At 40.6% G+C, this 26552-nt stretch overlaps 1 protein-coding gene across 1 annotated transcript in view; it reads right to left on the reverse strand.

Moving 5' to 3' along the window:
* Nucleotides 1–26552, reverse strand: part of Spon1 (spondin 1) — a 287820-nt gene that overhangs the window by 147839 nt on the left and 113429 nt on the right. The window contains exons 4-5 of the mRNA XM_047518332.1: nucleotides 18188–18261; nucleotides 13404–13526 (exon numbers count right to left, since the gene is read on the reverse strand). Coding sequence (XP_047374288.1) covers nucleotides 13404–13526; nucleotides 18188–18261 — 197 coding nt within the window. The remainder of the gene's footprint in view (nucleotides 1–13403; nucleotides 13527–18187; nucleotides 18262–26552) is intronic.

The following is a 26552-nucleotide window of genomic DNA, read 5'->3' on the forward strand; positions in this document are numbered from 1 at the left end:
AAAACATCAGACAACCCCAAATTGAATAAAGGTCTATAAAATAACTGTCTGGCCCTCTTCAGAAATGTCAATAATGAGAAAGTGAAGAAAGATTAAGGAACCGTTCCAGACTAAAGGAGGCTAAAGAGACCTGACAAGTAAATGTGGCTTATGATACTGGGTTGGATCTTGGACCAGATCCAATCTTTTCTTTTTCTTTGCTACAGAGTTGTGCTGTGTAATGTGATAGTTAATCGTTACGTGTGGCTACTGTGTGGTGAGTCCGAACAGTGACACCCTGTATATGTAAACTACACTGGATCTTAGCATTAAAAAAGAATGCACACTAGCCAAACAATATATTTTATAATATTAATTACATGTTGAAATGATGCTATTTTGGATTAAATTGGATTAAATAAAGTAGAATGTTAAAATTTGTGTGTGTGTCTATGGGAGATACTGTGGAATGGATCCAATGGCCTCTTGCATGCTAGAGAAGTACTTACCACTGAGTTATTTCTCTCAATCCTTTATAATTTTATTCTGAGACAGAGTCTAGCCATCCTCCTGCCTCAGTCTCCTGAGTAGCTGGGATCACAGGCACATGCCTACTTACACTTGCTTCTTTTTACTTTTCAAATGTAGTTACTAGAACATTTATAATTGCATTTGTGGATTACATTAATTTATATTGTATAGTATTGCTGTAGAGAACATTAGAGGTACAATTCAGGTATTTTGAAAAGGACATAGATTATCGTATGTTATCATGTTATTTTTAAGTGTAACATAATTTTATAAAAGAACAACATTTTTAGGAAATACACACTGAAGTACTGATGTAGCCAGGCAGCAACATGCCTGCTACTTATTTGCAAGCATTCACACATGCGTATAAAACACAGGAAACTATGTAGAGAGAGAACGATAAAGCAAATGTGTAAAATGTTAACAATCACAAAATCTGGGTGAAGGATAATCAGAGTAGGATAATCAAATCCTGTAGGATTTGAAGTTATTTAAAATTACAAGGTTATGGTAAATCCCTCTCAGTGGCTGAAATACACAGAACAGTCATTGGGATAAAAGCAGGATGGTTAACACTAAAGAAAGAATGAGTGATCTGGGGGACCAAATTGAGGACCCCTCCCAACAGCAAGAACACATGAAGTAGGACCTAGTGGTCTGAAGGGGTGTGTGGACTTGACATCTGAGTAGCTGGAGGCCCAGAAAGAGAGAAAAAAAAAGGAAAGGGAATATTTGACAAAAAACAAACAAACAAACAAACAAAAAACAACTCCCAGAATTAAAGGAAGAGGAAAGGCCTCATCCTGAAAGGACCTGTAAAACAGGAAGTTTTTTTTTTTTAAAAAGGATAAAGAATTCACATCCAGTCACATTAATAGTAAAAAGTAAGACTGTTACAGGTTAAAACAAACAGGTAGAAAAATGGAAAAGCACAGAGAAAGAAGAGACTGCTTGAAAGAAATCAAAATCAGACTTGATATTGGACTTTAAACAGCTGGATATCAGAATACAATGTTTTATAACATAAAAGGAAATGGTTTTGAACCTAGGTCTCATGTTCAGCTATATGTCATTTAAATATAAAAACATAATACAAATATTCTCAGGTATATAAAGCTGTAGGGGGTTTGCCTTGGGAAGAATTATGATAAGCACACTTTTACAGGAAGTACTCAAATAAGAGGAATGCTAAAGAGCAAGGAGTGATCAAAACTGTAGCAAAATTTGTGGTTGTGTAGACAAAGATGAAAGAAAAGAAAAGAAATTATCCATAACAATCAAGAAATAAAACTCTAGAAGACAATCAATATAAAGTATGCATTTGGGTAGAGGGATGGTAAGGCCAGGGGAATTACAGAGTATGCAAAGTACTCATTTTGTTCAGGGGAAGATGTCGCTATTAGCATGTTGATGAAGTCAACAGAGATGAACAGACATGGTGCATGTCTTATGCTAAAGGTGACTCCTATACGAACACAAAAAATGAATCGAATTATTTTTAAATCTGCAGAAGCAACTTAATTTTAGGAACTGGAGAGACAAGGGTTAAAAAAGTATCATCAGAAAATATAAAATAAGATGGCAGAAAACAATTATGGCATGACAATAATCACCATAACTGTGGGTTAAATGGAATGAAACAAAAAAACAAATAAAACCGGAGGGGCTTTGCATGGACCAGTGATGATCATGTGTCAAGAAGTGAATAAAATATCTCCTGGCACTTGAGGTGGAATAAGGAAAAGGGTTTCCTAAAGTAAACCCCTACTAGGTTATTTAAAAAAAACCCTCAGTAAACAGAGTAAAGCAGAAATGACATACAATGTACCCCCTTACCCAGACAAAATGATAAAACAAAATTAAGAACAACAACAGTTGACCAAAAAAAAAAAAAAAAAAAAACTCTGATTATTTGGAATTTTTATAATACTTTGCCAATAGAGATAATTTGCACAAAGATAAATTGCACAAAGGCACTCTATTAAGAGAACAATGGAAATGAGAATACATATGAAAATCTCTGGAAAAAGCTCAGAGCTCAAAGAAGTAGCTTCACAATCTTAAGTGCAAGTGTTATTAATAAAAATGATGATAAAACAAAAGCAGGAAAATCAATATGAAAGTAAACAATATAGAACTTTATCAAAGGATCAAAAGGACAGTCCAAAAGGAATAGAAGAGATAGGAATATAGAAAAGCAGACAGTTATGTATGAGGAAAGGGATACCAAGAACACTATTTATCCACAATAAAAACTTAGTTGATAGAGTTAACCTTTGTAAATTTAGTCAGAAAATAACAGAGAATGATCTAACTGAGCTCTAACATTATATACTAAAGACTATGAAAATCTGAATAAAAAATATTTTTTTTTAATTTTGAGGAAAGAAATTCTAAAACCAACACAAAATAAAAAACCCTGTAGGTACCAATAGCTGATGAAAAACTGGAGAAGATCTGCAGGTGAGGATGGGGAGGGCTGAGGGTGGATAATTCCTTCAAAGAATCTATAATGAATACAAGTAGGTAGGGATCGACTAACCAATTTATCCCACGGTCTTGAGACTAAAGCCAGATAAAGGGTAGAAAGAAAAAATCATAAATTAAATTGGCTATGGTGGTGAATGCCTGTAATACAACCTATTTAGGAGGTTGAGGCAGGAGGATTTCAAGTTTGAGGCCAGCCTTGGCAACTTAAAAAGACCCTGTCTTGAGATAAAAAATTAAAAGGGCTGGGGGTATAGAATCAGCAATAGTACACCCCTGGGTTCAATCCCCAGCACCAGAAAAAGATTAGAAAATATATGCCTATTTCACTCTTTCGTATAGATGTGAAGAATTTAAAGACAAGCTGGGTCCATAAACACTAAGGAGAGGCACAATAGTAAGGACTCTGGGTCAGATGGACCCAATTCAAAGTTTGCCTCTATTACAGATTTGCTCATTGCTAATCTTCCCAGGACTCAATTTCTTCTTCTGTAAACAGGGAACATAGTATTCATCACGTGGGGCTAAAGAAAAATTATGGAGAAAATGTATGCTAAACTTAATATAATGTCTTGCCAAAAGCACATAATATTGGAAGAAGCTGATTATGCATGTATACTAAAGGGAATAAAACCCATAATTAAGTCAGGTTCATCACAGAGTGGAAGAGTAGTTAGCAAATGGAAAACTAGTAATTATAATACTCCACAAGAGACTAAATAGTAACAATTATATGTTCATATCAATAAGTGCCAAAATGGCATTTGAAAACTCTGACATCCATTTAAAAATGCAAAGAAGGCATCTATATTTAACATACTTGAAACCAAGAGTCAACACTATAATTAAGAGATTTTAAAGGCATTATAAATACAAACAGAAGCAAAGGAAGTCTGTCCATTTTTACCATTATGATTTAAAATTGTTCAGGACTTTCTTGTCAATGAATAAGAGGGAGACCATAGAAATAACAGAATAGTAATCAGGAAAAAAAAAGACAAACACATTACAGGCAAATTATGATTGATTACTCATGTAATCTGAGGAATCTTGGGTAGAGGCATTGAGGAAAAAACATAAAAGTACAATAAAAGTAAATAATGATCAATAACATTCTTCTATACTAATTATAACCTGTCGGAAAACATAATGAAAACTGGAAACCTCATTCATAATAATAATAAACATAAAAGTAGTCCAAGGCCTTAACTTCATAAAGGGTGTATAAGAGAGAAACTGTAAAGCTCTCATGGGAGAAAGAAAATTGTTTAGGAAAAATTAAAATTTATTCAAGTCTCAGTTTTTACAGAAATTGCATATTTAAAATTTTGTGTGTGTGTGTGTGTGTGTATGTGTGTATAGTGCTGGGGCTGGAACTCAGGGCGTTGCATATGCTAGGCAAATGCTATACCACTGAACTACACCCTGGGCACTAGAAATTGCATGTGTTTTTAAAGCAGGGAAGCATGATCCATGTGAACACTCTCCCCATTCTTAAAGAGTTTCCTTTTAGGTAAAAGTCTAGAAACCACTTACCTATTAAGCAAGCAATGAGATGTCCTGCCCAGAGCATGGCTCCTGTGAATGTTCTGGGTGAGATGAGAACCCAGGTTGGTAAAGGGAGAAGGGAATTAGAAGACTTGGGAATGGCAACTGGGTTGGTATCTGAGTTTAACCACAGATCCAGAGATAAGAAAGCCCATGTGGCTGTCTCCAGGTCCTGGGAAAGAAATGGGGGGAAGCAGCATTGGAGAGGTGGGGTGGAGTGAGGTGAGGGGTCAAAGAAGGCATAGTACAGCAGCAAGCATGACCCTAGACGAAACCCTGGCGCAGCCAGGGCCTGGACTGTGTGTTCATTTTGCACGTACAGAATCTAAGAATCGATTTTGGAAAATGTGGGACATTCCTGTACCACAGAAAACAGTTGGTGTCATCAAATGGGGCAAGAGAGAAGAGTCTGGTAAAGGGACAATTTATAAGGGCATGACAGGGTTAAAGGAGAGCAGTAAAGGAAGGTGAAGCTCTCGGGGAGTGGTGAGCACCTGTTATGGTTTGGATGTGAGGTATCCCCCAAAAGCTCACAAGTGAGACAATGGGAGGAGGGTCAGTGAATTAATCACCTGATGGGATTGAGCGGAAACTGAAGGCAGGTGGGGTGTGGCTGGATGAGGTCAGTCATTGGGGGCGTGGCTTTGGGGTGTTTATTTGTATCTGGCCAGTGGAGTCTCTCTCTGCTACCTGATCATCAGGTGAGCTGCTTCCCCCTGCCACACTCTTCTGACATGTTGTTCTGCCTCACCTCCAGCCCCAGGAATGGAGCCTGCTGTCTATGGACTGTGACCTCTGGAACCATGAGCCCCCAAATAAACTTTTCCCCTCCTATAGTTGCACTGGTTGGGTCCTTTAGTCACAGCAGTGGAAAAGCTGACTAAAACAGCACCTAAACCTGAAATATTTCCCTATGGGAATCAGGAGGGAGAGCTGCAGCTGGAGGGGAGGGAACTGACAGAAGTTGTGGCCTCTGGAAGAGGATGGCCCATCTGCAGCCTCCACAGGGAGGGACAGAGGGAGATGGGGTGGGGATAAAGACCACAACAACCTCACTCTCTGCTGTCCTTTGCTTCCTACTCAGTTGGAGGGCAGAGGGTGAGAGAGCAAAGTAATGAGGTCTCTAAAGACCACCCTCCCAAGTGTAGCTGGTTGTAATGCCCCCCCCCCAAAAAAAAAACATGAAGCTTCAATGCAAACATATCTAGAAGTGCTAGAAAAAAATGAAAGAACTCTCTTGGAGCCTAACTGAAGAAAGAAGCAACTCCTGCGCTGTAAGCTTGGACTGCAACTGGGGCTGCCCTGGGGCTTCAGTTTCAATGGCAACACACCATTCCCTGTAAAGGCAGGGCCCGGGTGAGCGGCAGACTTTCAGTGAAAAGATGAGCCAAAAGAAACCCACTAGCACATGGAGATAGGAGAAAACTTCTCTGAGTTAGCATGGAGTCTGGGCTAGACAGGTCCCTTGAAATTCACAACCAAGGGCGTGGAGTGTGACGTCGGTCCATTACTCTGTCTTATGCCATCTGTCGTTGATGCCTTGATATCATTTTTCTGAGTACTTTAAGGACTGTACCTATCCCAATTATTCCAAGATTTCATTGTAATGTGTCTTTTTCATTCACTATGCTGAGCACTTGGCCTGTTAATCCCTGAGGTTTTCCTGTGTTCTGTTCCAGGAATTGGGTTGACATTCACGCACTGTCCCGTATGCAGGTGCTTTCCTGGCTCTGCTAAGACAATTGCCACTTGTCATTTGCTCTTCATCTTCCCAAATTTGGTGATGTATCTTATTTGGTGTGAACTTCTTTCCTCTTCTCTTGTTCTTGTGGGGTTCTCTATTCATCTAGCGTTTTCCTTGTAGGATTTGGGGAAAGCAAATTACTGTGTGTGTTCAATCTTCCATGTTTAACTGGAAGATTGGATCATTGATTTTCCTTCTGTATTTCCAATCCGAACAAAAGTGAACTGTCACACACCTGGGAGACACTGATGGGCAGAATTACTCATCTTTGGGAGGAATTTCCCAGTTATGGAGGGAAGCAGTGGGATTTTTGTTTGTTGAGAGTGTGTGATGGTTGACTTTATGCATCAACTTGACTGTGTCCTGAGTGCCCTGATTAATCATTATTTCTGGGTGTGTCTGCGAGGTTTTTTCTGGGTGAGATTAACAATCTGCATCAGTGAATTTGATCAAGTCTATTGCCCTCCCCAAGGTTGACAGGTATTGTCCAATCAATTGAGGTCCTGTAAAGAATAAAATGGCAGAGGAATTCATCTCTTGCTTTTCGCCTGTCTGCCTGAACTGGGACACCGGTCTTCTGCTGCCCTTAGACTGGCATGTACACCATTGGCTCGTCTTGATCGCAGGCCTTTGGTCCATCACTGGCTTTCCTGTGTCTCCAGTTTGAGATGGCAGACTGTGGGACTTCTCAGTCCCCATCATTGTGTGGGCCAGCTCTCATAACGAATCTCCATATCTATCTACCTGTCTGTCTGTCTCTTATTGGTTCTCTGGAGAACCCTGACTAATACATTATTTAACTTTGTTTCTGAACTTAGATTGGGAAAGGAAGCCTATAGTCACATGTTATTACAGTTCTAGCCTCTGTACTAAGGAAACCCACAAATGGTTGGTTTTATTCATAAATGAGAAGAAACTAAGCAAGCTAAATATTATTAAGCTAACAATTATTCCCAAGGCAATTTTTGGATTTAATGCAACTCCACTTAACATTCTGACAGGATCCTTTACAGAGCTTGATGACATGATTTCAAAATCATTTGTAAAAATAGAAAGACAATAATACTGAGGAATATTTTAAAAAGAAGAAGCACCTCCACCATTTCTAAGTCAGACACCTGGCTCATCAGCTTTGATGCTTCTCTCTCTCCCTTACTCCGCCACATCTCATCCATGACATAATCTGCTGCTTACAGATAGGCCCATCTACCACCTCCCCATCACCAGCCCCCGACCATCGTCCAAGCCATCACCTGCTGACTCATGGCAATGTCCTCCTGACCTATCTTCTCACATACCATTGGCCCCATCCAATCTGCTCTCCACTCCCTGGCCACGTATGGTCCCCTCTCTTTCCTGGCCTAACCTCTTTAGTAGCTTTACATTGCTCTTTCCTTCCACTCTTTCCTTTACTCATTTTCAAACTGCTTCTTGCATGCATTTGACACAATTTATTCAGAACTTCAATGTGCCAGACAATGAGCAAGGCCCTGGGGAGATAATGAGCAAAATCAGACTTTGATTCATGCCAACTCCCTAGTGATTTAAAGACAAAGGATAATAAACATTAAAAAAAAAGATTCAAGTGTCTTAGTAATTAAACAAATAACAATTTAAAATAATAAGATTCTTTTTTATAACCATTAAATTGGCCAAATCCAAATAAGAAAAGCTTCAATTGAATGCTGCGAAATAGATATTTTATTCATTATGGTTAACATGGTGAATCAATACAAATGTTTCAGAGAAGAATCAGGCAAGCAATCTCAAGTCAAAAAATATTTTAAAAGAAAACCCCACATCCTTTGAGCCAGCAGTCTTACTCTTGGGAAATTATTTCAAGGAAATAATTTCAAGAAAAGGGGAAGGACAGAGGAGACTGTACATACAAAGTTTTCATTGCAGTGCTTTCTAAGCTAGCAAAAGACCTGACATCATCAAACGGTCAATAAAAGAATAGTTGGATAAATAGTTTGGAGTAAACTGCCATAATAAATTATGATTATGAGAGAAAACCAAGTGTGAAAAGTAGGACTCAGTGTGTTTGAATGTGAGTAGGATCTCTGTCGATGGATGGATATGTAAAGAAATAAAAATAGTTGCCAAGTGTTAAAGTGGTGGTTTCTCATGTGATTGGATGTAATAATTTTTTAAAAGTAAGTGACCCAACAGAGAAGATGGTTGAATTGCTTTGTAAAATTAACTTCAATTTTGAAGAGTATATTTCCCAGTGGCCATATCAATATTTTAGGTAACATACTAATAATGGGATCCTGGAAAAATATTCTTTTCATCAATATGTACTTATTAAACAGTTTCAAAACCGATGCTGTTTCAAGAATGGGGCGAGTTATGCACCTTACGTTGTCCAGGAAGATGACAGTATCTCTATGGGATGGAAGCATTTGTCAAAAACCCAGGAGTTGTATGCAAGCTGGAGACTAATGAGACTCAGCACCTGGTAGGAAGTTCCCAATCTTGTGGCAAAGACTGGGCATGTCTCCAGCCCTTGGACATCCTTATGTGCTGGTTACCTTGTTCCTGGGAAGCAATTGCTCCCATAGTTCCTGTGCCTGGGAACTAGACTGTTAGTTCCCAGACACAGATGCTGTAGGAGCTTGCAGTTCCTGATACTTCAGGAATCAGGAATTCCATCAGGCTCAGCAAATCTCCTTTTTCTGACTTCTAGTTAGGATTTCTGCAGAGTAGGTCTTTCTACAGTGGGCACAGCAGTTCAGTATGGCACAGAATTTGGTACCAGTTGAGTTTCATGTTAGTACAGCCACCAAAGATGCTTTGTGTTTAAGATGTTTAATTTACTGCAGAGGACAGATTATCTCATGAGAGCCCCCAGAGGAAGATAAAAGGAAATCAGGATCTCAGTTCTGATTTTGGTTGGGACCCTTGCTGGCTATATGATCTGAGCCCGATTTCTTTGTGCTTCAAGTTTTTTTCACCACAAAATTAGGAGGTAAAACTTATGTGATTCAACCTTAAAAAGGATTTCTAGAGCTTCTTGATTAGGAATATATTCAGAGGATCTCACTATTTCTGGATGGTCAGCAGAGATTTATGTCTTTATAACAGGAAAGGAATGCCAAAGGCCATCTAGGCCATTCTCCTGCCTGCATTTCCATCTCGCCACATCTAGTCCTCCCACTCTCACCCCTGGATGGGAATTGCAGAGTACTCTGTACTACAATGGGGGAAACCTCAGAAATAGCACTTGGAACAAATGTTTTGTATCATGATTGAGAAGAATCACCTGCAGATGTGACCCATAGAGATGGTTGAAAGTACAGGGTGTTGCTCAACCCTCCATGTAGCCTCCATCATGAATCTCAGGGGCAACTTTCTCAGAGAGTAAGAGCACCTTAGGTTGCTATCTTACCCTATCACACAGGTTCTTAGAGTTGATTCACAGAACCCTGGGACCCGAAACCCTTTTAGAGTGTCTGAGAGATGAAAACTGTTTACATAGTAATACTAAGGAGTAATTTGCTCTTTGCAGTGTGCTGACATTAATGCTGGCACTGAGCACGGGTCAAGGCAGCAGCCCTGAACTGTCAGCAGTCAATGTCTTCTTCAGTGCCACGACTCACAATAGACAACGGAAAAGTTAGTTTCACATAAGAATGTCCTTGATGAAACAATAAAAATGATTAATTTTATTAAATCTCTACCTTCGAGTGCACATCCTTTTATTATTGTGTGACTAACTGGGAAATATGCAAAAGCACTTCTGCTGTATATGGAGTACTCTGATTGTCCCAAATGAAAGCACTTCTGTGATTCTTTGAGGTGCAAACTCGACTAGTTGCCTTTTACATTCATAAAACATAATTTTTACATGAAAGAACAAATGACAGACAAATTATGGTTATTCAGACTTGGAATCTGGCAGACATTTTCTCAAAAATGAAGTGTGCCTGTCACTTCAAAGAAAACAGCTGATGGGTAATTTTTGCCAATAATAAAATTTAAGATTTCAATAAAAAATCTGAATCTTGAAAACCTGTATGCATTGCTATGAATTTGATACCTTTGCAACACCTAAACACACTTCTGATGAGAGTTTTAATATTGTTTAATGAACAGTCTCAGCATTTGGATTATCTGTATAATTCAGTAAACCAATGTTTTCCAAATGACCAGCGTATGATGTTATAAAATTCCATTCAAGGTGGAAGGTAAGCAATGCATTTTAGCTTAACCAAGTACAAATCCATTGACAAAGTTTCATATTCCACCTTACAATTGACCTTTAAAAATGATCATTTCTAGAGATGGTAGTAGCCTGTGGTATGGTATCAAAGATGATTTATATTTATCTGGAAAGGTTATTAAAATACTCTTCCCATTTCCAGTTATGTATTTGTGTGAGGTAGAATTTTCTTCTTATACTTCAACCAAAAATATACCACAATAGACTGAATGCAGAAAAAAAGGTGATGAATCTTGTGTGTCTTCTATTAAGCCAGTCATTAAAAAAATTGGCAGAAATGTGAAACAATGCTCATTTTACTAACTTTCTTTTGTTTGGGACAGCATAGTTATTTTCATAAAATGTGTTATTTATGCCGACATGTAATGAGCTTATTATTAATTTGCTATATGTTACTTTTAAAAAATCAATTAATAAACAATATTTTAAAATTCATTTCAACTTCTGATATAGTGAACATTGGTAGATGGAACTCACGTAAACAAAAATATGTTGAGGTTCTCAGTAATTTTTAAGCATATAAAAGCGAATCTGATAATAAAATGCTTGAGAACCAATGTTCTAAGATCCCTGCAGAAAAAGTGGTGTTTTGGATGACCGATTAACAAAAGAGAGGGGAATTTGGTGTCTTTCAGTTTGCACTGTTGTGGGGAAGCTTCTCTGGGTTTGACAACAGGGTTGGTTGTCAAGACAGAATCACCTCTGCAGCAACAAAAGGAAACTTACCTATTCCCTAACTAAGACTGGTAGAAATCACTTTTGAGATTTCAAGGTCCTGAGGTGACCTTGCCTGTTCCCTTCCAAGTGGTTCCAGTTCCCTGAGCGTTTTCACACCTTTTCTTCCAAGGAAGGGACAGTCCAGCCCACAGTCCCTGTTCAGTACCAGCCATTGTGACTAGGTGTAGTTTAGACATCTGCCTCCCAGGTTATAGCGAAGCCACTGTGATCTCAGCCGTTGGTGCCTGGTCCTTGGAAAGGCACCAGGCACTTCCAGGCACTAAGAATCAAAGCTCAGCCTGTCTGGCTTTAGTCCTGGAGGACTTCTTAGTCTGGTGGGGAAGAAAGACTCCTGAAGAAATAACTGCAGCATGATATGATAAATACCATTCTGTACATAGTGATGAAACTGTCCAATCAAAAATTAGGATATGATCTGACAGTATAATGTAATATCTGACAATGGAACAATCTGGGGGAAATTGGAACATGTGTTTGCACTGTTAAGAAACTCCCAGCAATTCCACTGAAATTCTCTGTAGATTTATACTTGATTTGCCCCAAAGACCCAGAAACAATGGTTTTGTACCCCACCCCCCACTAATTCTGGGAAATGATGGTGGCAGAATAGAAAAGGGCAAGCAGTCCTTAGAATCACAAAGGATGAGTAATGGCCCCCTAACATTTTATTTCCTCTGGGTTAGTGGATAGAGGCTTGTAGGGAAATTTTTTCCAGCATACTTGTTCCAAGTGGTTTTCTTCTGCAGACTGAGTGTCCAAGTTTGTTCACACAGGTCTCCCACACCAGCTGAGGCAGATCAGGCTGAATCCCAGTCAGAGGATTGAACTAGTAAGAGGTTTCTAAGATCCCAAGCTTTGAATGTACATGGGTAAAATTAAACAATAGGGCTCTTGATCTGCCAAGAAATGTTGGAGTCCCCCCCTGGGTGGGCTGTTTGGAGACCAAGAAGGTTCTGGTCTGGCCTGGGTCTTCTAAGTCCCAACCATGTGCCCTTTTCCTCCCTTTTCCTCTGGGACCTGGCCCAAATTCCTCTTTTTAATCTCTTTCTGCCATTCCCACTGTGCCTTCCCAGCTGTGGTAACTCCAAAGTGAAATGCACAGGAACAAAACAGACAAAGAACAGAAAAACATGCTCAGTGCCACACATGGATAGTATGCCACCCACAGCCAGAGAGAATGGGCGAGCTCTGGCCTTAAAGACAACCCAAAGTAAAGGCAAGACAAAGAGTCTGGCAAACCCTTTTTTGAATCTTGGACCCACTACATTTGATTCTGGGCAAATCATGACATCTCTCTGATCCCCAGTAAGCTTAACCACAAAACCAAGTTATTTTGAGGATTAAACAATATTACATATGTGAAAATGCTTGGTACATGGAAGGTTCACATCCTTTTGTGTGATGGTTTGTTTAGCATCTGTTTCCCTACTATTCTTTGAGTGGAATGAGAACCTAAACTGAATCTTTTTTGGTTCACTCTTGTATCTTCAGAGCTTAGCACAGTGCCTGGCACATATTACACTTTTAAAATTTATGTATTGATTTATCTTGCAGTATTGGGGATCATGTTGAGCAGTTTTTGAGACAACTGTGTGAGAAACAGAAATAGGGAAGGTCTTGATTAAGGATCTACTCCCAACTAGCAAGTTTGGGGTTTCCTGACAGCTCTCTTTGATTGATTTTGGCTTTCTAGAGCATGATGTCATGAAGGAATTAGAAGGTGGCATCTGGAACCAGTAGGGAAAGGGCTGATTGATGGCCACCACCTGCTGTAGTTGAGGATGTTGACCTTGATCTGTGGAGTCAAGAGCAAGTCCCTTTAGCAGTTATTTTCAGCATAAAGACCTGTTTGTAATTATGGATTGCAACTGAGGACTAAGATTACCAAATGCCTGACCTGAAGATAAGTAATATGACTTCAGGAAGAGTTTTAAAATCACAGATGAGAAACAGAACAATGCTATACAAGGAAACTAAAAGCATATCACCATTCCATCTGCCTGTCTCAATGAATTTACTTACTCAAAGTGCATGTTTCATGAATCAGTTGATAACAGTGAGCAGAACTGACAGGTTTCAGCGTGTCTATCCCACAGTCAGAACTTTAACAATGTGCACTTCCTCAACCCACAGAGTAGCTACTCTACTTACGAGGGTAATCCTTTGGATGTGTCTTCTCAGACCAGTTTCCATAAAATGTGAGTCTGTACTTGGCAGTTCCACAGGCACAGCAGTCTAAGATTGGCTTGTCAGTCACCCCATCAAATGTGGAATCTGAAACAGAAAAATCCCCAAGTGAGAAGAAAAAGGAGTCTTCTATAAGGCAGCACCATCTTGATTTGTCTTATCTTTGATTCCTAAAAAAAGAAGACGAAGTATAGTTTTCATCAGTTTGTAAGACTCAGAACTAGGTCAGTACTTGGGCATTTGTGGACCTCTAAGAATGAAAACTGCATTTTGAAAAAAAAAAATCAGAGCTTTTGTTCTAATAAGTTTGAGGAGATCTCTGAGACCAATAGGGCAGAGTCTTTGAGACAAAGGAGATCTTGAAAAACTAGGGACAAAATGTACTCAGATATCGTTTCTGGAGACCGATCTCCTTCCATTCCTCTGCTAATGGGATTTTCCAACCAAATTTTAAGTGGAATACACATGTGCGTTTTGTCCAAGAAATATTCTCAAGGGCCAGAATGTCTAGACCTGAGGGGAGGCTTTGAAGGAAAGCAGTGAGAACAATTAGAGAGACATAAAGAACAGCTGAAAAAAAACTTTTTTATTATTTTAAAATTTTAATTGCTTGTATAGTCACATCACTTCTTATCATGCTTTCAGAGACTTTACTAGGAGGGGTGGGGGTTGGAAATATGTTCATAGGTTCAGGTTTCATTCTGAGTATAGAAGCAGTCAGGAAAAACTTCAGATTCTCTCTCCACCCCCATTTTTAGCTGTGAATAGCTGATAAGTAAGGAAAGAGAGATTACATGAATAAATTCAGTATTTCCGATTGTCAAACCCACATTCCTAACTGTGCCTTGTTGCTTTTAGTCTGTTCTGCTTCCTACAAGATGAAAACAGTGACTACAGATGCAACTTGCTGCAATTGCTTTTTCTTCAGTTCCCCTAGCAGTATTAACATAAATCTCTTTTTTTTTTTTTGCAAGTTGGACATTTATTTTTTAATAGTATACAAAGAATACTATTATGCAACAAAGAGCATAAAAATCATTTCGAATGTCAGAAAGAGCATTTTGTAGATCTTCCTTTGGGAATTCACTGGGTTCATTGGGTTTGAACATGCAAAATTGGAGCTGGGTAGACATGAATTCTAGGTTCTAGGATGCAGAAAAAAGTATGGGATGCAGAATTGCAACTGCAGTGCATCGATTGAGTCCTTATATATGCTGATCCCTTTCCATACATTGCCTCATTTGTTCTAACAATCTTAGGAAGTATTTGGTTATCCCCATTTTACCAATTGGTAAACCGAGACAGATTAGGAATGTGCTCAAGTTCACCCAGGGCTAGTGAGTAGTGCAGGCCCAGGTCTTTGGGGGTCCAGACCCCATGCCCTTGGTCTCTGCACTCTTTCACTCCCGGAAAGTCATCTGGTTTTGTCTACATAAACAATGAGAGAAAAAAATTTTTTTGGTTGTTTTTGTTTAGCTTTTTCCAAATGAGAAATGGTGCGTTTAAAAAATCACCTCCCTCCATAACTTCAGAATTTCTAAACAACCCCCCAAATGAGGGCTGCATTGACTCAAAGTAGAAATAATTAGCTGCTTTTCATACACCTGGGATAGGCCAGCGCATTGTCAGCGCCTTGGAGCAAGCTCCCCACTGCCACCTGTGCATGGAGCCTGAATCTTATTCCTGGGCGAGCTACTTCGATTGTTCAGGGACAAGCCCTATTGAATATGGTTCAGGAAAGGCAGCATAAACCAGTAACTATTGAAGATTTTGTCCTTTTTCATTATGATCAACTATATTGTAAAAAACCAAAACTAGCTTTGAGAACAGAATTCAGAAGTAAGAGATACATGCTGGGGTTTCGATTGTAACTACCAACCGCAGTTAAACAAGGCAGCCGTCATCTCTGGAAGACCCGGAGGCCATTTGGTAGCTGTCCCTTATCCAAAAGGCTTCCAGATTTAGGTGGTAAAGTTAAAGAGATTTCCAAGGATTTAAAGAAATACATTTACAATGAATCTTTTGGAATTCCAAAGGAAATTAAACTTTCATCTAAAAATTAAATTTCGAGGTTTGAAAACAACTCTTTCCTACTGATAATGAACCAGGCTTTCAAAGGGTGGTGAGGAGGAGCCTTAGCTTGCCCCCCGCAGGACCACAGCAGGGCTGCCAGGTGCAGGCAACTTTAGCAAGGAGCAAGGCCTGAGTTTTCCTTTCTCCCCTTCTCTACTTCTTAATTCGTTGCCTGCTCTGCATTCTTCATTCTTCTTTCCTTTTTTTTTTCTTTATCCTATTATTCTGTCTCTGCTCATGTGCTGCTCCCTCTGAGTTTCTCTTTATCCTTCCTCCCCTTGGTCTCTCTCCTTGGTTTATGAGATGGTATTAAAGTGTGTCGTGTGCATGTTTATTACAGGTCACCTTTTTGAATATTTTATGTTTCTCTGTTCTTAATTGTAAGTAACTTAATGCTTATGTTGCCTTTAAAAAGTAATGATCGCTATTACTTTTTATCTGTATGGCATTTAATTCTTCCCCTATGGATTAATGGCTTCCATTGGAAAAAAAAGTTAATCTCTCCAAGCTTCACTGTCCTCATTCTTGATAGATTTGATTTGACTCAAGGAAGCAAAGACTATAGAGATTTTAATAAAAAAACTGGTGATAATTAAGTGATAATACATATTTTAAAAATCCCTTTGCTCTGTGCTTACATTGTACAGACTTTCTTAAGGTATGTTGATTGATTTCTTTGTTGACTGATTTCTTTATGGATCCGCAGTCTCTGGGAATCATTCACAACTATATCTAATGATCTACAGTCCAGGACCTGTTGCACCCCGACCCCCACTTTTTTTTTTCCTACTAAGTTGCCATTGGCTAGTAGTCTGTACAGAGATGCATGATTAGTCATTTTGATAAGCTCTGTAAGAGAAACAACTAAAGATTCGCTATGCCATTTTATTGGCATTGTATCTATAGAATTTTAGCCCATTCACAGCTTAGACAAGGTTTTATACAACATCTGAATTGAGCATTTGGAAAGTACCCTTTAGTTAATGGGGATGTCAGTAAAGGGTCTCCTCAGAACCCTCAAATCCTGGGAATAAGGCCGTCCTCTGACAGACTAACGGAACCACATGCAATGGAGCCATCAGCTACTTATGGGGGAGGACCAAGAGGTGGCCTATGATTGTGTGATCCAAACATCTACAATTCCAACCCTCAGGACCTGGATGTAACCTTAAGGCAGGGGAATCAGGAATGGGATTCATTCAGGCACCATGAGCTTGAAGAGTTGAGAAAGCTCTCTGCTTGGATTAGCTTTTGATTAGTTAAGTACAGGAAAAGAAAGCCCTCAAAGCCATGTGTGGTGGTATCCCCTGTGGCCCACAGCCCCCTGGCCCTGATGGCAGGGTGACCCTGACAGCAAGTATGGCAGGGCATCCTCTGGCTCCACAACCCTCCATATAGAATGTAGTTGTGCTCCAGCTCATCTGTCGGGAGACAATGCATTGACCTGCCAAAAGTGATTGCAAGCTACTGAAATAGGACGTATTTTCTTTGATGGAAGGGTGGTGGTTCAGCTTCTCGTTGTACCACTGGCTGTATGATGTAGAGAGAGCCATTTACACTGTTTCCCAGGCTCTTTATCTGTACAATCGGGATGATATCATCATCTTTACCACACAGAGTTGTCGTGCAGATTACGTGATTAATGCCTATGAAGTCCTTAGAATAGTGCCTGGCATATAACAAGCACTCAAAACATATTAGCTATCATTACTATTTTCCCAGAAGACCTTTATCAACCTTTCTTAGTAGCTTATGATTTGTTAGAGTTGGAGAAAATTATTTATTCTCAAAAGACTAATTGCTCTAAATGCAAATAAAAAATTCTGCAAAAATGAATAGAAATGAGATAGTTAAGCTGTATGATTATAGAACATCTTCTATTTTTATTTAGTTATCTAATGACTTCAAAACACACTCAGATGTTTAAGGTCTTTTTTTTTAGAGTAGATTAATGAACAAACTTGGAATTAGCTTACCATGGCTCACACTTACATAGGAACATTTGCTATGTGCCAAGGAGGCCCGGCACTACTTTACTTACTTTGTCTTATGGCTAGGAAGGACAGAGGCGGATTCAAACCCAGGCCTGACTTGAATCCAGGTCCCTGCTCTAACCTTCCCAGTCTACATAGGCTCCATGAGCTTTCTCAGCATGCCTTCCAAGGAGAGGGCATTGATGAGTTTGCAAATCTAAGAACCAGAGTCTTGAATTTGATGCAATCACAAGGTCAGTGCCCCCATGGCATCCCCACACACTGCTGGCCTTCCCTGGAGAAAATCTCCCATATTGCCCGGATGTCACACGAGTTCCTTGGAGTGATTTTTCCAGAGAATCATTATAGACTTTTTAAAGGTTCACAATTGTGCATTCCTTAATTAAGTTCTGTGAGTTATTCCAAGGAACCTCTCCAGAATAATCACTGTTTCACAAAAATAAGAAGACGACACCAATATAAGGTACATTATCTCCTACCCAGGGAATCAAGCTGAGTAATTAGAGCTTAAGGCGGATCCAATTATCCACAGCACACAGCCAGATTAAAAATTGGAGCTACGTGAGAAAGCAGAACCCAGAGGGACTCAGAAAGCCCAATCGCCTTAATTCCTGCAGCAGGATGCTTGAACTGAAAGAGCCCCTTCCATTTATCTAGCCCTCCCCACCTGCAAAGGCTTACCTTGTTCACAAAGTTTCTTGGTCAGAGAGCCCTCGTCTTGAAAATAAATGATGCGTTTCTGCACGATGCTGGCCCTGTGGGAAAGAGAACACACCACATAATGGTGAGGATGGGTGCAAGGGATCAGTCAGACATGGTCCTTGTTGGGCCACTAGGGCTGTGTGGCTCTGGGCTAGTCATCCCAGCTCACTGTGCTTCAGTTTCTTTATATAGAAATTGGCACAATAATAATAACTATCTCATGGGTGTTACTGTGAACTGTCAGAGAAGGTATGTCAAGAGCTTAGCACATGCCTAGAAGCCACTCAATATTAGTTATCAAGTTGTTGTCAGTAATATTATTATTATAAGGCAAGGAAGGGAACTAACAGCATTTTCAAAGCCTTTCTCAATGGTTCATTTTACTCTACTCTTCATATTAAACCACTGAGGCCATTTATAGATCAACCGAATTCAAATTATAGAAGCATGTCAAATCTCTTCCTGAAGGGAAAAAAAGGAATTTAAAAATATATTTTGATATGTTCTGAAAATGTCATTCTATATCTTTCCTGAAAGTCTAGACAAAACTGTCTCCTACATTCTGAACAAAGACAACTTCAGCTGTGATCTCTCTCCCTCTTAAACATGTCAAACACAGGCTCTTAGAATCTGGAAAGCATATTTTGAGGTTGAAAAATGACTTACTTTTGGTCAGCACATATTTTCTCTTTAATCTGGAATTGCAGACACACTAGTTCTTTAACTCACTCTGTTGTTTATTTTCAGCTGGCCTTGAAGAGGTTGAATCCTGAAACCCAGTGTTCCAGTAATTTGAAAGTCTACAACACTTAAAGTTGAGATGGTGCCAATAAATCTCAGGCCATTTCTATCGATTCTCTTCAGCAATGCTCCTCAATCAAAAGGTAATTTTCACTTCGATTCACCCTATTTAACAGATAAAGGCATCCCTCGACTCCATTACAGCTGACCACACTGAGTAAGTGCTGGAGTCACAGGATCTGCCCTGCATCACGTGATCCCACACCCAGGGATGGTCAGAGTGCCAGGGATCTGTGGAGGACAGAGGCGATTTCCCGATGGTCTGGGCCAAGGCCAAGATGACTTTCCCAAGAAACATCTACTCGACATCCAGGCTTACACAAAAGAACACAATCCAGTCCAGCCTACAGATGTCTTTTATAGTCTTTCTCTACCCAAGAGAGATGAGATGTTGAAATAAATGAATGAAATATGCTTCCTGTCTACACAAAGCTACTTTGATCATTTATCCATTCTATGGATCATTAAGTGGGAGAGTTTCCTCAGGCCAAGAAAATAATATTCATCTCCCCCCCAAGCCAAATAAAGAAGCCTTTTGTTAATCAGAGCACCGGTCAGGCCATCAACCAGCCCTTCAGGATATCCCTACCCTGTGCCTGGGGCAGCCCTGGAGGACAAGGAGCAGGCCTGGTGGGAAGTATCCCAGGCTCCCCACTTACTGCAACCAAAAGCTCCATCCCTATTTCAACCACAGCAGCTTCCTCTCCATTTGTCTTCCTGCTGCATTTATTTATTTATTTTTTTCCTTTCTCTTTTTCTTTTTCAACACGTGGTTGCTGGGGGCCTGCTTAGTGGCTGGCACTGGGGGAGGTACCAGGGACACTGCCTTGAACGAGACAGATGGGATTGCACTTCCCATTCTTAAAGTTTACAGTACAGAAGGGGAAAGCATCAAAGAACCAAACCTGCAGCTAATGATTTAACCCAACTGTGAAGAAGTGCCAAGGTGGAGACATTCACAAGTGCAGGAGAGCGCAACACAGGGCCCTGGGCAAGCTGGGAAAGCCTCCCCCCAGAAAGGACAGCCAGGCTCAGATTTGGTAGAGTAGGAGTCACTTAGGCAAGCGGGAGGGAGAAGAAAGGGAGAAGGCATCCTTATGAAATCCTTGAGGTGGGAGGGACAAGGGCTCACAGGAGAGCACAGGAGTGGTAAGTCAAGGAGGTGATGTGGAACGAGCTGTGGAGATGGGCAGGGCCCCATCACCCAGCGCCTGCAGGGAGGTGGTATTTCACTCCATGTTTAATGAGATAGCTTTCTAGGGCATGCCCTGAGGACCAAGATGATCAGATTTGCTCTTTTGAAAGGGCACTTGGGCCACAAAGTAAAAATGAGTTGGAGTGTGGCTGCCAGCGTTCGGAGGTACATGCAAATCGAATTTTGTTTCAATTAAATTTTCTTGCTTGAAATTTTTGGGAACCACTGATCTACAGGATAACATGCAAGCATCCGGCATTCAAGGCTCTTTATGATCTGCAAACAATCTCTGTCTCCGTTTGTCACCACTTCCTGCCAAGCTCCCTGAGTCCCAGACTTTTGATGCTCACCTCCTTGTCTGACCCCCTCTTCTGCTCTACTGGGCCCCTACCTGACTGCTTTCTCTCCCAGAATCACACTCACCAGCCTCTGCTAGCATCTGTAACTAATACTCTGAACTTTCTTCCTCTTTTTGTGAATGGCAGGACAATGGCTTTACCTATGAATTAAAGGCATGATCACGAAGAGCAATTATCGCCATCTTTTGAAAAATGATTGTAAAGATTTGGGGGGGACCAGAGATGGAAAACATGTATTTCCTGTAAGATGTTTCAACTTCCTCACCCCTCAGGGTTTTATAAAATCTAAGGCAGTCAACTCCCTGTTTAATATTCACTGTCATTTCTGAACCCTTATTATGTGCAGTTTGTACTACACACACACACACACACACACACACACACACATACACATATCCTCAAATTTTTTTCATTCAAAATGTTTGGGCTGGATATGCTTTTGAATTCAAAATTCTTTAGATATTAGAAAATTAAGATGTCACATATGGCATTAAGACCCCCTCCATAAGCAAATATATCAATATTTAGCAGCAAAATGTTAGATGATTCATACTGAGGGTAAATAAAATCCATAAATGGCTTCATATCAGTTAGGTGAGTTTTGGCAATATTACCAAATGCTCTGGTTTTCAGTGGGATTTAGATAAAGGGTTGTGACTATTTCACCCTTATCTTCCAGGTAAGTGTGATGGAGGTACAGTGTTTGGAAGTTTCCCTTGTCTGACTGTAAAGTCTGTGGTCTGTCTTATGCTCGCACAGATTGAAAGGATTCAAGATGGTAGCATATATATAAGGGAAAGTTACTCTGAGGCTTTACTGGTAAATGCTACCCCACACTGATTTTCCTTGGATCATTCAATCCTCTCATGGAGCAAAGTGTGGAAGGTCAAGACTGTGGAGGGTCTCCCCAGAACCTGAACATTCCACCCAAAGGCTGAGCTTGGCCAGCTGTCTACATCATGCCCTTTGAGTTTCAAACTCTGTGGAGGTCAAATGGGGATATCAGTCTTCTGGTCTTGCCTGTGATCTGGCCTCATCTCTGTGCAACGCCTTCAGAGTCCTCATTCTGGGCACTGTTCATACCTAGCTCCATGCTTCCATATTCTCCACCCAGGGTCTTTACCCACCAGATCTCTGCTGCTGCGCCTCAGGGGTTCCCAACACCCCTCGCCATACACACATACTTCAGTTACCTAATTCCTACCCAAGGAAGATTTTTCTTCCTAGAGGTTGACTCTGTGACCAGGTGTCCTTCCCATGAGAGCCAGACTGCCTGGGCTTCTCTGAGCACAACACTTATTAACAGAGTACCTGCCTCATTAGTATTCTGTCTCCTGCGCTAGATTTTAAGGCTCTTGAGAGCAGGAAGCAAATCTTCCTTATTTCTGTGGGTGAAGGTGTCATTCCGATACTGGTATTCAAGCAGAAGGAAAAGGGATTGTGGAGAAGGAGAGAATTTGTGGCTGTAGGACATGATGGTGGTCAATCTAGTGGATAGTTAGACATAGGGACCTGTAACTCAGGGAAGGCCTGAGGGGGTGTGGGTATATGGATGTGAGGGTCACTGGCCAAGGTCAGAGTTGAAGAATTTGTAGTGGCCGATGTTACCCAGGGAAAGTGTGTAGAGTGGGAAAGAGGGTCAAGTTGAGCCTAGAATGCTGAGGAGGACTGACACTCACCTATGGATGTGCTAGCAGGGAACAAGACTTTGGAACACTTCATTGTAGAAGAAGCTTCTCTTTATTCCTTGTTTGGTCACCTCCTGAGAGAATTCTGCATTCTGAGAAAATGCATTTTCCTTTGAGTCTATTCCCATTAAAAGTATAAAACTCAGCTGAGGTTTATAAATCATACTATAGTTCAGGGAAATAATAGTTTTATAAGACAGGAAAACTGTTAGTAAGAATTCCCTTAGCATTTCAAAATGACAAATCTTCTCCCATTCTGTGTCACAACTGGGCAGTCCTTTTGCAGAGCATTTATGTGTTGAATGCTCTCTTATCATGAGAGAACATGGAAGGAAATCTAAATTAAATTTCTCAGTATGTTAGCCCCTCAGACTTTGGAAAATTGAGGTTCTAAGTAACTCACTATCATCTTTAAAGTTTTCTTTTAAACATAAAGTGGACATTTCCAAAAACATCATTCTAAATCTTTAAAGTGCTTGCTGGACCCTTTTCTGTCTAATGGGCTCATTCATTTGCTGTTTTTTTTCCCTTAGGGAATTTGCCTGTTGTTAGAATTCACTAAGTTGTGGGTTTCCTGACTAGTGTTTAAAAGGGCAGGGAAGGGAGATCTCAGAAACTGAAGCACTTGGGAGAGATCAGACCATGAAATAACTTAAAAAATATGCCTGGCTCCTCAGTGGCTAGTGTATCATCATGCGAAAATGATTTGCAGAAGGTCCTACTATAGCATGTTGACTTAGTAGCAATTTGGTATGTGGTAGCTGTTATTGCTATTGTAAAATCACCAGCCCTTAATGAAGTTCCTGGCACATAATAAGTGCTTAATAAAAGGTGGCTATCATGACTGATGTCAGGTCTCTCCTTCACTGTGGACTGAGGAGTGAGGGTGCTACCTTGGCCAGCTGCTTCAGACAGAGATAATGAATGACCAAAATGAACCTTGGGTTTGTGGTCTCCAGATGATTTTTGCCAACCTTCTTCTTCCCAATTCCAGTAAATTCCCTATTACCAAACACTTCTTGGAATACTTTATAAAATTTCTCTATGATTTCAGGAATGTTTTCCATAGAGGTAGTTCAGTTTATAATCAGCAATACTTACTCCCTTCTACCAAAGAAAGAGTAACATGGAGAAAAATATTGAAGGCAAAGTGATGTTATCTTTGGGTATTGAGGTTATCTGTGTTATTTTACTTCCTGAGGATGTCAAGTGCTAACCTGACCATGGTCTCACATTCACCAAGAGGCTGTGTGCCTGTCATGATGCAGACTTACAACTTTCGGAGCTAACAGGTATTCTAGAAAGCCCATGACAATGTACCTGTAGTGTTGTCAGTAACTGCAACAAAAGACAGAGAGGTAAAAATAATTTGTTTTTTAATTTTTCAGAATGTTTTTTAGAGAATTATAGATTCATACACAATTGCAACAGAGATTGTACTCTGCTCAGTTTCATCCAATGGCAATGTTTTGCAAAACTTAAGTTGTTATGGTTTGGACGTGAGGTGTCTCCCCAAAAGGTCCTGTGTTAATGCAAGAATGTTCAGAAGTAAAGTGATTAGATTGTGAGAGCTCTAACCTAATCAGTCCAGCCTAGTTTGAATGACTGCCTGTTAACTGTAGGCAGGAGGGGTGTGGCTGGAGGAAGTGGGTCACGGAGGGTATGCGCTAGAGGGCGTATCTTCCCTGTGGGCACTTCCTCTCTCTGCTTCCTGACCCCACCATGAACCAAGCAACTTTCCTTGTCTTGGTTCTTCCCCTATGATATACTGTCTCACCTTGGGAACCAAAGTAATTGACTTAGCTGTCTGTGAAGAGTGAGTCCTTTGAAACCATAAGCCCTAAATAAAATTTTCTTCTCTAAGTTGATCTTGTCAGGCATTTTTGTTATGGTGATGCAAAAGCTGATACCAAGAAGTCAGATTGTTGCTGTAACTGACCTGACACGTGGTTCAGAAGTCTTTGCTCTTTTGCAGACTACTGTGTTCGTGAAGTTTCAGAGGGAAATGAGGACTCTGCTGGGAATTAGATTAGAGGTCATTCACGTTGTATTCTAGCAGAGAACTTGGCTACATTTTGCCCATGCTCTGAGACTTTGTGTGAGGATTAATTTAAAAGTGATGGAGTAGTTAATCTGGTGGAGGATGTTTCAAGGCTGCATAGCAGTGGCATGGGTATTGTTGGCAGCTTTTAGCTATGTTTACTGTGAGAATTGGGAGCAGCAGAAAATAGAATCAAAGGACTTAAAACACATTTGAGCCAGTAAAATACATGTAAGACTGGAGCCAAGGAAGGTATACTTGCTAAAAAGATTATAGCCCCTAAAGAGATGCTAAGTACTCTGCACAGAAATATTAGGAAAAATGCCTCAAGGGCATCTCAGGAATTTGCAAAACTACACCCACTGCAGGTTCATGGATATAGAAGGAAAATTTCCTTTGAGAAGAAATCATGGGGCACCCTGCTTATACAGGGTTGGGAAGTTTAGGAAGTTGTTTCATTATGCTGAGCTATGCAGGTACTCAGAAGTCACTGCAGCTATGAATCCAGGGGGCCCGGGCATTGTGCAAACTGGCAGCAGACCTTGGCATCATCCAAGTTGTGCTGGTTCTATTCTGCAAGAATGCAGGATGCTAAAGTTAAGGAGTCATGGAGTCTCCACCAAGATTTCAAAGGAAGGCCTGGGAGGCTAGGTAAAGTATAGCAGGGTTGGAGTCCTTGCAGGCTTTCCCTGAGAGGACAATGTATAAAGCTGTGAAGATGAAACCAAAGGTGGAATGGAGACCCTAGGAACTAAGAGACACCAGTAACATGAACTGTCTGCTGAGAAAAGGTGCTGGCTATGGGGAGAGCCAGGCTAAATGAAAACCCATGTGTGCTGTGATCAGTAAGGCCAAAGAGGTGGGGCTATGCAAGTCCTTTGAAGAGCACATCTGACATCTTTTTGTCCTAGATGCTGTATGAAGAGTTACAGGTAGAGTTCTGGAAACTGTTTGCTAACTGGGTTATCATCGTGCTTTGGTCCCATCTCTTCTTTTTATACCCCTATTCCTTCCATTTGGAATGGGAGTGTTTACTCTGTGCCACTGAATATTGTATATATGTAGCTCGTTTTTGATTTTTGTAGGGGCTCACAGTCAAGAGTTTGCCTTGAATCTAAGAGATTTTGTGATCTTGAACTTTTGGGCAATGCTGAAACTGTTAAGACTATGGGACTTTTAGAGATGAACTAAATGCATTTGGCACTGAGAGAAGGACACGAACTTTTAGGGACATAAGGTTATGGTTTGGATGTGAGATGTCCCCCCACCAAAGAAAAATCTCCTGTGTTAATACAGGAATGTTCAGAGGTAAAGCTATTGGAGTGAGAGCTATAGCCTAACCAGTCCATCCTCGTTTGAATGCTGGGTGGTAACTGTAGGCAAGTGGAGCATGGCTGGAGGAGTGTGTCTTCTTCAAGGTCTCTTCTGCTCTCTGCTTCCTGGCCCCACCGTGAGCTAAGCAGCTTTCCTTGGATGGCCCTTCTCCCAGGATGCACTGCCTCGCCTTAGGTCCAGAGCAATGCCTCAGTTGTTTATGGACTGAGACCTCTGAAACCATGGGCCCCCCAAAAACCTTTCCTCTCTAAAGTTGTTCTTGTCAGGTGTTTTGGTCACAGTGACATAAAAACTAACTAAGACATAAGTGTCATAAGTCCAACTGCGATGCTGACATTGATAGAATCCCCTGGGCTTGAGTGTGGTAATAAAATTCTACAATGGGCTAGCCGAGAGCCAGATCATGCCATTCTGAAGAAAATGTGCCTAACCTACCATTCTCTAGGACAAAACTGACCCAAATGACTTTCAGAACACATAGCCCGTTAGAGCCCTTCAATCAGAGAATTGTCTACAAGCACAGTGGTGACTCAGATGTGGAAAGGCTGAGAGAGGGTGGAGGCAGAGGTGGAGCTGGGGGAAGTGCTGACAGAAATGAGGTCAATCAGGAATAACTTCTCAGAAAATTGACACTGGAGCTGGACTCGGAATCTGAGAGGCCAGGTCTGTAACTAAGGATAGAGACTTTGCAGCAGTTAGAGCTATACACCAAAAGGAAAAAAAAAAGAAAGAAAGAAAGAAAGAAAGAAAGAAAGAAAGAAAGAAAGAAAGAAAGAAAGATCCATGGCAGGTTCTCCACCCAAGACAGACTTTGAAGGAGTGTCATCTGCTCTGAGAAGACATTTCAACCTGCCTCAGGGGCACCAGCTTCACGCAGTGCTGTCTACCACATGCAGCTTGCGTTATGACCAGAGTCTGTATAAAA

This window comes from Sciurus carolinensis, chromosome 11, assembly GCF_902686445.1.
Source record: "Sciurus carolinensis chromosome 11, mSciCar1.2, whole genome shotgun sequence".
NCBI lineage: Eukaryota > Metazoa > Chordata > Mammalia > Rodentia > Sciuridae > Sciurus > Sciurus carolinensis.